Source organism: Cetorhinus maximus, chromosome 23 (genome assembly GCF_964194155.1).
Source record: "Cetorhinus maximus chromosome 23, sCetMax3.hap1.1, whole genome shotgun sequence".
Classification (NCBI taxonomy): domain Eukaryota; kingdom Metazoa; phylum Chordata; class Chondrichthyes; order Lamniformes; family Cetorhinidae; genus Cetorhinus; species Cetorhinus maximus.
This window is the reverse complement of record NC_135901.1, coordinates 29,871,406-29,883,446: the sequence shown is the minus strand read 5'-3', so window position 1 is coordinate 29,883,446 and position 12,041 is coordinate 29,871,406. Positions and strand designations below refer to the sequence as shown.

The 12,041-nt window shown below is 43.1% G+C and overlaps 3 protein-coding genes and 1 pseudogene across 5 annotated transcripts in view; 3 read left to right on the top strand and 1 right to left on the bottom strand.

The window, feature by feature from the left end:
• Positions 1–4,906, top strand: part of LOC144697393 (uncharacterized) — a 131,522-nt gene extending 126,616 nt beyond the window's left edge. Inside the window, 1 exon segment of the mRNA XM_078569372.1 lies at positions 4,341–4,906. Coding sequence (XP_078425498.1) covers positions 4,341–4,412 — 72 coding nt within the window. The 3' untranslated portion in view covers positions 4,413–4,906.
• The window catches only part of LOC144697263 (uncharacterized), a 330,696-nt gene that overhangs the window by 247,782 nt on the left and 70,873 nt on the right, over positions 1–12,041 (top strand). The gene's annotated exons all lie outside the window — the stretch shown is intronic.
• LOC144697287 (uncharacterized) overlaps positions 1–12,041 on the top strand; it is a 685,032-nt gene that overhangs the window by 650,080 nt on the left and 22,911 nt on the right. The gene's annotated exons all lie outside the window — the stretch shown is intronic.
• LOC144697957 (uncharacterized) overlaps positions 1–12,041 on the bottom strand; it is a 375,283-nt pseudogene that overhangs the window by 343,399 nt on the left and 19,843 nt on the right. The window lies entirely within an intron of this gene.

The following is a 12,041-nucleotide window of genomic DNA, read 5'->3' as shown; positions in this document are numbered from 1 at the left end:
CTGCTCTCCTTGTCTTCAGCTCCCTGCCCTTTCCAACTGTATAACACACAGAGTACCACAGTCCCTGCTTCAACACCAGGTTTCGTTCTTAACTATGTCTGACATTTTACCCTGTAACTGAACCTGCCTCAGCAGGACTCAAACTGCAATTCAATATGAAATACACTGTCTTTTAACTCTTGGTTTCTGAGCTTTTCATCCCCATATTGACCTCAGGTCACATGGCCATTTCTTTAAAATAATGATCACAGAACCACGAAATCAATTACCCCTCCTTCAGAAGACTCTCCAGTTTCACTTTGGGTTTAAAGGGGCCATTGCATGAAAAAAAAACACCCTTTTCCCAAGGTACATGGGTCATCACATGCCCCCCACACCCAAGGGAAAAAACCTGACTGAAGCAAGGAAATTACTACAATCCTTTTTGACTACAACACATTTTAACATGATAAACACTGTAACAACTACCTTTTTACACGCTGTACAGATAACGCTTTCCCTTCGTCACATTTTACAATTAAACATATCACCTTGGCAACACTCTCAGCATAACCTGTAACAAAACAAACTGAATGTGACAATTAGGTTTCAAAGTTCAACTTGCTCGAGTTCCTCGAGTCCCAATGTTCTGGTAAACACGATTTCATTTTACTATTGGTTAATTCACTTTCTTTAACCTTCTCAAGAGATCTCCTTTCCCCTGTCACACAGTCTTTCCAGGTCCTTGGTTAAAAGGTTGTACTTCAGTTTTCTATTCCTCATGGTGCTTTTTAAATCTGTATCGGATTGTGTACAGTCTGGTCCCTGGGATAGAACTTGTGATGGGTCCAAAGGATTTCCAGATTTGAGGTCTAGTTCACTTTGTCAGGAACCACATTGCTGATTGCTGACAATCCATCCGGCTTTTGAGTGCTGGCTGTTAGGAATTGGACTTTCGGATGAAATTACCTGTCATCTTGCTTTTTCCCCTCTGAATTCAGCAATTTGTGTATACAATGGTATTTGTGTAAACAGTGGGATACTGTCAGGAGGGAGTGGTCCTGGGAGTCCTCAACATCGACTCTGTATCCCAAGAAGTCTCATGGCATCAGGTCAAACATGGACAAGGAAACCTCCTGCTGATTCCCAGCTACCGATCACCCCCTCAGCTGATGAATCAGTGCTCCTCCATGTTGATCAGTACTTGGAGGAAGCATTGAGGGTAGAAAGGGCACCAAATGTACTCTGGGTGGGGGACTTCACTGTCCATCACCAAGAGTATCTCAGTAGCATCACTACTGACCAAGCTGGCCGAGTTCTAAAGGACATCACTGCTAGTCTGGGTCTGTGGCAGGTATTGAGGGAACCAACAAGAGGGAAAAACCTCCCTGACCTCGTCCTCACCAATCTCCCTATCGCAGATTCATCTGTTCATCAAAGTATTGGTGTGAGTGACCACTGCACAGTTCTTGTGGAGACAAAGTCCTGTCTTCAAATGATGGATACCCTCCTTCGTGTTGTGTGGTACTACCACTGGGCTAAATGGGATCGATTTCAAACAGATCTAGCAACTCAAGACTGGGCATCCATGAGGGGCTGTGGGCCATCAGCAGCAGCAGAATTGTGTACAGCCACAATCTGTAACCTCATGTCCTGGCATATCCCCCACTCTACCATTACCATCAAGCCAGGGGATCAACCCTGATTCAATGAAGAATGCAGGAGGGCATGCCAGGAGCAGCATCAGGCATACCTATACATGAGGTGTCAACCTGGTGAAGCTACAACACAGGAGTACTTGTGTGCCAAACAGTGAAAGCAGCAAGTGGCAGACAGAGCTAAGCAATCCCAAAACCAAGGGATCAGATCTGAGCTCTGCAGTCCTGCCAAATCAGTCATGAATGGTGGTGGACAAATAAACAACTCACTGGAGGAGGAGGCTCCACAAATATCCCAATCCTCAATGATGGGGGAGCCAAGCACATCAGTGCAAAGGACAAGGCTGAAGCATTTGCAAACATCTTCCGCCAGAAATGTGGGCTAGATGATCTATCTTGGCCTCCTAAGATCCCCAGCATCATAGATGCCAGTCTTCAGCCAATTTGATTCAATCCACATGCTGTTAAGAAATGGCTGAAAGCACTGGATACTGCAAAGGCTATGGGCCCTGACAAAATTCTGGCAAGAGGACTGAAGACTTGGGCTCCAGAACTAGCTGTGCTCCTAGCCAAGCTGTTCCAGTACAGCTACAACACTGGCATCAACCTGGCAATGTGTATGTACACAAAAAGCAGGACAATCTAACTCGGCCAATTACCTCCCCATCTGTCCACTCTCAACCAGCAAAGTGAAGGAAAGCATCGTTGACAGTGCACCTTTCACTCAGCAAGTAAGATTACAATTACTTAATACTATAACAAATCCTATAATTCCTAATTAACCTGACTCTAAATTACACACCCTCTTTAATGCAACAATCCAAAATAGATTTTAAATTTAAAAAACAAGTCAGCAAGTTACCACAGTACACACTTGACAGTGGACTTCCAAAAGCTTGTCTCCAACTTTAGTCACTGGACAAGGTAGACTTATGCACAAATGGGTGGAAGCTTCCTGAAGGCTGTTTCACACACTCCTGCTAGATTTCACATGGCCCCACGCAACATAACTTTCATTCTCCTTTATATATGTTTCTCTCTCTTTAATATGTAAATTCCATTGTTCCATAGGTCTTTGGAACTTTACCTTTCCGATACTATAAACATTTTTCATGTTGCCAATATTGTCAGTAACCTTTGGGAAAAATAAACACACTGATTAGCCTTGCTTATCTGGCTTGTTGTAAAAAGCCTAACGTCCCTTTGAAATCCAAACAACCCTTCACTTATGTAAAAATGCAAATTCTCTTCACACCTTACATGCTAAGACCACATCGATGTTTATAAATTAGCGTTTTGAGTACATTTCTACACCTAACTTCTTTTGATAATTTCAATCTTGCAGTCTCCCTGACTCCAAATGTAATTAAATCACACAGAGAGAACCATCCACACTCACACCCATAAACCTACTTGACAATAAACCAGAATAATAGTGTGAAAATTATCATACTTTCGTAATGGGGGACACTTTAGATATATTATTTATAGTTTTGTACAAAAGTTCATTTGTTATCCTTCTAGTCTTATAGGACAGTACTGTAGCTACCTAATATATTTCCAGTGTTAGACATTGTGACACAGGAGTCCATTTGACAACTCAAGTCCATACTGACTCTCTGTAGAGTGATCCAGTCAGTCCCAGTTCCATTTCCTTCAAGTGTCAATTCAATTTCATTCTGAAATTATTGATTGTCTCTGGAACCACCACCCTCATCGGCAGTGGGTTCCAGGTCATCACCACGGGCTGTTGAAATAAAGTTCTTCCCCACTGCACCATGTATCTCTTATCATGTAATAGAGAACTGTGTATTATACACATTTTTAGTGCAGTACTATTGGGAGTATATTAGATACAGCAGAGTGAGAATGGAGTGAGAGTGTGTGGCATGGAGATTTACTGCTTTTGGGGAATGAGAGAGGAAAGAATGTTCGTTAGAAATTAGAATTGTCTGTTCTGAATTTCTATCCTGTACTGACAATAATGACTTTTGTAAACTTCTTTAGCAGGATATTAGAAGGGGAGGATTTGCAGACAGCAATCTCAAACCAAACATCACGTCAAGATCTGACAGACTCAGTCAACTCATCGGGACCTGAATATGATCAGCCTTTGAATCTAGAAGGAGAAATGTTTGTCTGTTCTGTCTGCTTCAAAAGGTTTTAAGCATCAGTGTGACTGGAAAAGCACCGAGACACACACACCCGAGTGAGAGTGTTCCAGTGCTCTGACTGTGGAAAGGGCTTTAACCAGTTACTCAGCTTGAGAAAAACATCTCACCATTCACAGCGGCGAGAGACCGTACACATGTTCTATGTGAGGACGAGGCTTCAACTGATCAGAGAACCTGGAGATACACAAGGACACGTGCACCATGGAGAAACCATGGAAATGTGGGGACTGTGGGAAGGGATTCAAAACCCCGTCTGTGTTGGAAACTCATCAATGTAGTCACACCGGGGAGAGGCCTTTCATCTGCTCTGAGTGTGGGAAGGGATTTACTCAGTCATCTCACCTGCAGACACACCAGTGAGTTCACACTGGGGAGAGGCCGTTCATCTGTTACGTATGTGGGAAGGGATTCACACAGTCATCCACCCTGCAGACACACCAGCGAGTACACACTGGGGAGAGGCCATTCACCTGCTCTCTGTGTGGGAAGCGATTCAGTGATACATCCACCCTGCTGAGACACCAGTGAGTTCACACGAGGGAGAGGCCATTCACAGGCTCTGAGTGTGGGAAGAGATTCACTTGTTCATCCAAGCTGCTGACACACCATGACAGTCACACTGATTAGAGACCTTTTAGTTGCTGTGACTGTGGCTTTCGATTGTGTAAATTGAGGTCAAGTATATACAGGTGGACATCATGGATTGGATAGTTACTTGAGCACATATAAAGAGACCCTGACTGACATAGAGTGTAGTGGAGTCAGGAGGTATATACCCGTAATGTTTCACTCAGTGAATAAATCTATACCAAGTAAAGATTGGCTCCGGTTTCTTCCTTCACCATCAGGCTGTGAGGATTATAACATGGTAACAGAGAATGCTTGTCTAATGGTGAAGGTTGGAAACTAAAGGAAAATTAAATTTCAGACAGAAACTTACAACCTGAGTAGTTTTTGTGAGAAATGGCTGAAAGCAAGTGGAAATTGTCAGGGTCTGATTACCCGCTGATGTTCTCGGAGTCTGAGCCACACGACCAGTGGAAGAATGAAGTGGATATGTGGACACGGGTTACGTCCCTACCGAGGAGGAAACAAGGTCTGGTCTTGGCATCGTCATCTCCCAACAAAAGTAAAATCAGAAGCAAAGTATTTAGTCCATCAGTTGGATCCTGATGAAGGTTTGGATCTTCTATTCAGGTTCATTGATGAGATTTACAAGAAAGATGATCTATTGGATGCCTATGAAGCATAGATGGACTTTGACAGGTTTCGAATGAGGTTGAAAACATCTTTAGCAGATCTGGATATCTCAACAAAAGACAGGATTGGAACAGCACTAATAGGTGAATGAACCCCAGGAATGACCAGGGAACAATTAACAGGTGTTTCAGGTCTGACTCAAAATATCATTATGTGATGAGCTGCCCAAAGTGGAAAATCAGGGTCTTCAAAGTGACGCATGACACAGAGAATTCTGAGGCTGAAGAAGATGATCACTCTGAAGGAATTGTACTAGTCACAAGGAACTTTGGTCCAGAGATGAGTGTGTTAGTCACAGACTCATTCAACTGTGCTGTGTTAGATAGTGGATGCACTTTGCCAGTATGTGGATCAGATTGGTGAACATGTTACCCAGATTCACCTCATAGTGAGGATCGGCACAAGGTTAAGGAGTATGAAAGTTCTGGTTTGGTGATGTCAACACATTGAAGTCACTAATAAGAGTGGGGATTCCCTGCAAAATAACTGGAATCAGCCTCTTTATCAGTGTTAACTGTTAGACTTCATCCCGATGACACATTTGTGTAATTAATAAGGCTTATATTACCAAATTGTACTGTATTTAAGCTTAAAGATGAACAGTCTTCAATTGCCTGTCTCTTTCTGTTCCAGATACTGTAATGTAGCTTTAAGGAAAATTAAGGTCAAATTAAGGTGTTAAGGTCAGGAAGGGGTCAGAGCACCAGGTGTTCCAGGACACCCTGTTTAGATACAAGTTATAGTTCACAGTTAGAAGGGACTCCAAGCTGATTGGCTCAATTTGTTGTGGGGAAATGAGGAACACTTTTCCCATTGGTCAAGAATCAGAAATATTTGTTTAAGAAGTTGTTAGTTTCGTTGAACAGCTGCACCAACATGGGTTAAATGTTACAAAGTTACCTTCAAAAAGGTCCATTTGGTAACTCGAGTCCATGCTGACTCTCTGTAGAGCAATCCAGTCAGTCCCATTCCCCCTCTATATCCCCATATCCCTGCAGGTTTATTGCCTTCAAGTGCCCATCCAATTTTCTTTTGAAATCGTTCATCATCTCTGATTGCACCACCTCATAGGCAGCGAGTTCCAGGTCATTCTCACTTGCTGTGTAAAAAAAGCTTCTTCCTCACATCCCCCCCACATCTCTCACTTAAAACCTTCAACCTGTGTCCCCTCGTCCTTGGCGGGAACAGCTTTTGGGCCTGTTGTAAAATGACAATTGGTCAATTTGGTTACTAGATTAATTTAATTGGATCCCCAATTACTTACACCACCTTCTCTCATTACCTTAGACAGGTATACCACAGAACTGTTTGACACTATCCCTTTATCTGATTCTATACCATCCCTTATTCATACAGTTTCAAATGTTGAAGCTAATCAGAGCTTGAAAGTCTCTCTTGCCAGTACATTTATTATCATTGCACATTCTTTACATACACAGAAATTAAGGTTTTACATGTTCACAACAAATAAAATTCAATCTTTTACTATAGCTACTAATTCATTATTATTCAATCTTTGTTACTGTTTGTTAATTAAAACAGTAATTGCGGAAAAAAGAGACGTCGAAGTTTTTCATCTTGCACTCACCAGAACATTCGCATGAATATCAAATGTGAAGGGAACAACAATTTATACTTCATGAGAGGAGTGTGCTGATCGGTTGGCAAATGGACTCTGATTGATGGATGCATTGCCTTGGAGAATGCACCATTTAACTGATGGCTTGTGTCATTCTCATAAATCCTCACTCCAGCCTCGAGGCTCAATGGAACAGAGACAAATGCATTTATTTCAGATCTACCTGTAGTTGGTGGAAAAGCACTATTTACTACCAGGATAAAATAAATGTGCTTCATCAGCTTTTGTGGATCATTTCAGTGGAAATATGCACTCCCGGGCTCAAAGAGCATCAGCCCACTGGAAGCAAAGTCACGAGACCGGCCAGTCCAGCAGAAAGAATCCCTCTGACCCTCCCACTTCACCACGTGTCAGAACGAACATGTTTCAGTTCTTGATGTGGTTAACAACAGCAGTAACAGCAGAATCCAACCTCTGTAATCACTTGTGAACTCGTTGGGGTGTCAGCAGGTGTGGTGACTGAGAGAATCTGTTCCCACACTCAGAGCAAGTGAATGGCTTCTCCCCAGTGTGAGCTCACTGGTGTTTCCGCAGGCTCAAGAACTGACTGAATCCCTTACCACACTCAGGGCAGGCGAATGGTCTCTCCCGGCGTGAACTCTCTGGTGTCTCAGCAGGTTGGATGAATCAGTGAATCCCTTTCCACACTCAGAGCAGGTAAATGGCCTCTCTCCACTGTGAGCTTGCTGGTGTCTCAGCAGGTTGGATAAGTGTTTGAATCGCTTCCCACTCACAGAGCAGGTGAATGGACTCTCCCCGTGTGAACTCGCTGGTGTGTCAGCAGGTGGGATGTATGACTGAATCCCCTGCCACACTCCGAGCAGGCGAATGGCCTCTCCTTGGTGTGAACCCGCTGGTGTGTCAACAGGTGGGATGAATCTCTGAATCCCTTCCCACACTCGGAGCAGGTGAACGGCCTCTCCCCGGTGTGAACATGCTGGTGTTTCCGAAGGGTGGATGAATCAGTGAATCCCTTCCCACACATGGAGCAAGTGAACGGCCTCTCCCCAGTGTGAATGCGTCGATGAGTTTCCAGCAGACGGGAACCGGAAACCCTTCCCACAGTCCCCACATTTCCACAGCTTCTCCATGATGCAGGTGTCCTTGTGACTCTCCAGGTTTGATGATCAGTTGAAGCCTCGTCCTCACACAGAACACGTGCACAGCCTCACCCCGCTGTGAATAGTGTGATGTATTTTCAGGCTGTGTAACTGGTTAAAGCTCTTTCGACACTCATTTCACTGGAACACCCTCACTCAGGTGTGTGTGTCTCAGTGTTTACCCAGTCACACCGATGATGAAAACCTTTCGAAGCAGCCAGACCAGACAAACATTTCTCCTTCCAGATTCAATGGCCGATGATATTCAGGTCCCAACGAATTGGATGACCCTATCAGATCTTGACACAATGTTTGGTTTGAGATTTCAGGCTGAAAATCCTCCCCTTCTAATATCCTGTAAAAAGTGTTTACAAAAATCATCTGTCAGGACAGGATAGAAATTCAGAACCGAAAATTCTAGTTTCTATGGAACATTCGTCCCTCACTTGTTCCCAACATCTGTAAATCTCCATCCCACACACTCTCCCTCCATTCTCACTCTGCTGTATTTAATAGACACCCTCCCAATTGTGCAGAAGAGAAAACAAGAGTGCCTTGAATCCTAAACGACACCTGGGTGTCAAGGCCACCATGTTTTCACTGCTTGGCATGGGAATGCTGACTCCCTGTACCGGGGACGGAGTGTGGGAAGCCAATCGTTTGAGAGTTTGACATGGCTTGGGCGGGTACAGATGGTTCAATGACAGGTTTTGTAATTGGTCCGTTCAAATGTTAGCTCGGCAATGATTGGGTTAAATCAGTCTCCATAGACTTTGTGATGTAAAAAAGTATCAGAAGGGATTCCCTGAGCACAGAGATTTGTAGAGGTTTTACATATTGCATTGACTGGTGCCATGGCATCTGGGGCAGACCAGGGAGCATTTACGTGGAGATGGTGCTTCTACCCAGAGTGGAATGGTAATGCTGCTGCACTTTGATACTACTGCTCAGACATGAGCATGTGTCAGATCTTATTTATACTGAATAAAATCTAACCACTGTCACCAATAAGGGTTATCACTGTGAATCATTTCAGAGTTTGGGAAAAGGGGGTAAAGGATTAACTGTCTCCCTGACCCCCATTTTCTAACATCGCTGTGTCAAAAATAAAATCTCATCTCCCCTCTGGCTCCTTTGCCAATTACCTTAGAGGGACTCACTTTCTGTTAAAGAGCCTGCCAACCCCTCTCACCCACTTTCCCTGAAGTGCAGAAATCTAATCATGAAAATCCAGAAAAATCAAATATTTTTACTAAAAAAAGTTTATTAATGGAACAGAACATGGTTAAAAACAACCAGAAAATTCCTTGAGGATAAAAGACAACCAGAGTAAAAGGATGTGCACAATGTTCTGGACCCAAATGGTTTCTGTTCCGCTCCTCTGTACCCTGTTCCCGTGACTCCTGCTTTGGACACAGGGGCACTGAACCCCGGGGGTCGGGTCACCCCCTCCTGGGCTCCGATTGGTTGGAGGCCCATTTCCCAGTCAGCCCTCCAGCACTTTCCTGTCTCTATCAGTGCGATGCCCGTGGCAGTTTCCCAACTGGGGCGCAGGCCCCGTTATTCTCAGCTAAATTCAGCCCTCAGCTCAGTCGCCTGGCTGTCATTGACACCAGCAATAGAGAGTCAGAAAGGTGCTGGAGGATCAAATGGTAACTCAAAACTTGTGGCTCTAAACTAACACTTCAACATTTGTCCATCAAATACTAGTTATTTATACTGGGGTTTTTATTATGAGATTTAAGCACCAGAGGCAAAGGGCGGACGATTTTAAAGGGTAACTTTCTGTTTCTAATGTTGTATTGTCTAGAGTGTCAGCCGTGGCTCAGTGCATCACACTCCCACCTCTGGGTCAGAAGGTTGTTGCTTCAAGTCCCAGCCCAGGGGCCTGAGGACAAATATCACATCCAAACTTCTGAGTGCCAGCACTGGGGGAGTGCTACACTGCCAGAACTGCTGTCCTTTGACCCAACGGCCCTGTCTGCTGCTTCAGGTGGACTTAGAACATCCCGGAGCCACTATTTTGAAGAAGAGCAGGGGAGTTATCCCCAGTGTCTGAGCGAAAATTTATCAACCAACATCACTAAAAACAGATCATCTGGTCATGACCACATTGCTGTTTGTGGGATCTTGCTGTGTGTAAATTGGCTGCTGCGTTTCCAAAATTACAACAGTGACTGCATTTAAAAAGTATTTCATTGGCTGTAAAGCACTTTGGAATATATTGTGGTCGTGGAAGACACTATATAAATGCAAATTTTTAAATTTTACATTTATATTACATAATCCTGTTATCTGTAACTTAACTGATTTCCGCCTTCCCCAACTTGCCATTTAATAAATTCACTTATGGTTCGGACAAGACATTGACTTTTACAACTTCATGTGGGTGATCAGTTTGTAGAAGCGTAACCCTCTCTGGCTCCTTCTTTGACAGTGATTCTTGTGGAATTCGGCCTCAGAAGTTTGGCTCCATCTTGTAAGTAATTGTAACTCATTCAATCATCTATTACCGACTGGTAGCTAATTAATACAGTAATCTTGAATTAATACATTTGGTTAATATAAGATATATTGGTTCAAAAAGACAGCTTGTGGAAGACAATAGCTTTATTTCTTACTGATTTTGATTGTATTGAAAAATGAGCTTTATTCTTGAGTTGGACTTTGACAGAATATGAAGTCCTGTAGCTTATCAAAATTAGAAAAGAATGTCTTTGTGTAAACAATTACTGCTAGCTCTGCAGTGTTGAGAAACATTTCGGTTTATACAGTGTTAATTTTTAAAATAAAGATCCAGCCTTTACAAAGTAATTATCTCTTACATTGCAAGGTTTATTACGGAATAATCATTTGCTTCATGACTGCCTTTCAATACAAAATCAATATATAGTTAATAAAGTTACAGAATGTGAAACGGCTGCAGCAAGCCACATGTTAGGGTTTAAAATGGCTTCCTTGACCTTATTGCTTATAAGAGTGAATATGGTATGAAAGTGATTGAATTTTAAAAGTAAATTTGATTACCCAGGCCTATGTACCGTTTCCTACATTACAACTGTGACTATACTTCAAATGTGCTTTGTTGACTGTAAAACATTTTAGGAGGTCCTGTGGTCATGAGAGGTGCTATAGAAATGCAATTTATTTCTAATTGTCCGCATACTTGGATATTTAAGCTCAGTCCCCTCATCAAAATCATTGATAAAGATTGAGCTTTAATTTTGTGTAATAACCATGTCTTTGACGTCATTTTGAATACTCTGTGAAAACCAAAACACAGTTATATCCTGAATTATTTCTATGAAAACACAGCGAATTGTTGTGATGTGGAATGCACTGCCTGAAAATGGTGCGAGGAGCAGATTTGAATCTATCTTTGAAAAGGGAACAGGACAGATCCTTGAAAGAAAAACAAAACTATACGACAATGGGATGAATTGGATAGCTCTTTCAAAGAGCCAGCATGGGCACAATGGGCCAAATAGCCTCCTTCTGTGTTCTATGAGCCTCGTGTGCAGTTAAAGTGAGTGGTAATGACCTGGAACCCACTTCCTATGAATGTGGTAGAAGCAGAGATGATGGAATGTTTTTGAAATGAGATTGGATGGGCACTTGAGAGAAATAAACCTCCAGGGATACGGGGATGGAACGGGGCAATGGGACTGACTGGTTTGCTCTACAGCGGGCCGGCATGGACTCAATGGGCTGAATGGCCCCATTCCCTACCCTAATGACTCTATGATCTACAGAGAGAAATTTCAGTTGCTCCAGTCTCTCCATTAACTAAACCCCTCTTTCCTGGTGCCATTCTCATAAATCCTCTCTCCAGTCTCTCTAAGAACTGCACGTCTTTCTTAAAGTGTGGGGCCCAGATATAGGGTTCCATTCTAGAGGGAAAGATAGATTTGAAAAGCAGGGAGGTTATGTTCAACTTGCTCCGAACCATGATTACCCTACGCTGGGAGTACTGTCAACATTTGTGATCTCCATTTAGAAAGAGGAAATAGAGGCACTGGAGAAGGAGCAACAAAGATTCACAAGAATAATATCAGAACTGAGAGCATTTAACCCTTAGAAAAGGCTGGGCTGCTTGAATACATTTAAGGGGAAGTTAGATACACACATGAAGGAGAAAGGAATAGACAAATTTGCTAATGGGGGTGGGGGAGATGAAGAGGGGCGGGTGACGTTTCATGTGGAGCAGAAGTACTGACATAGACCAACTGAG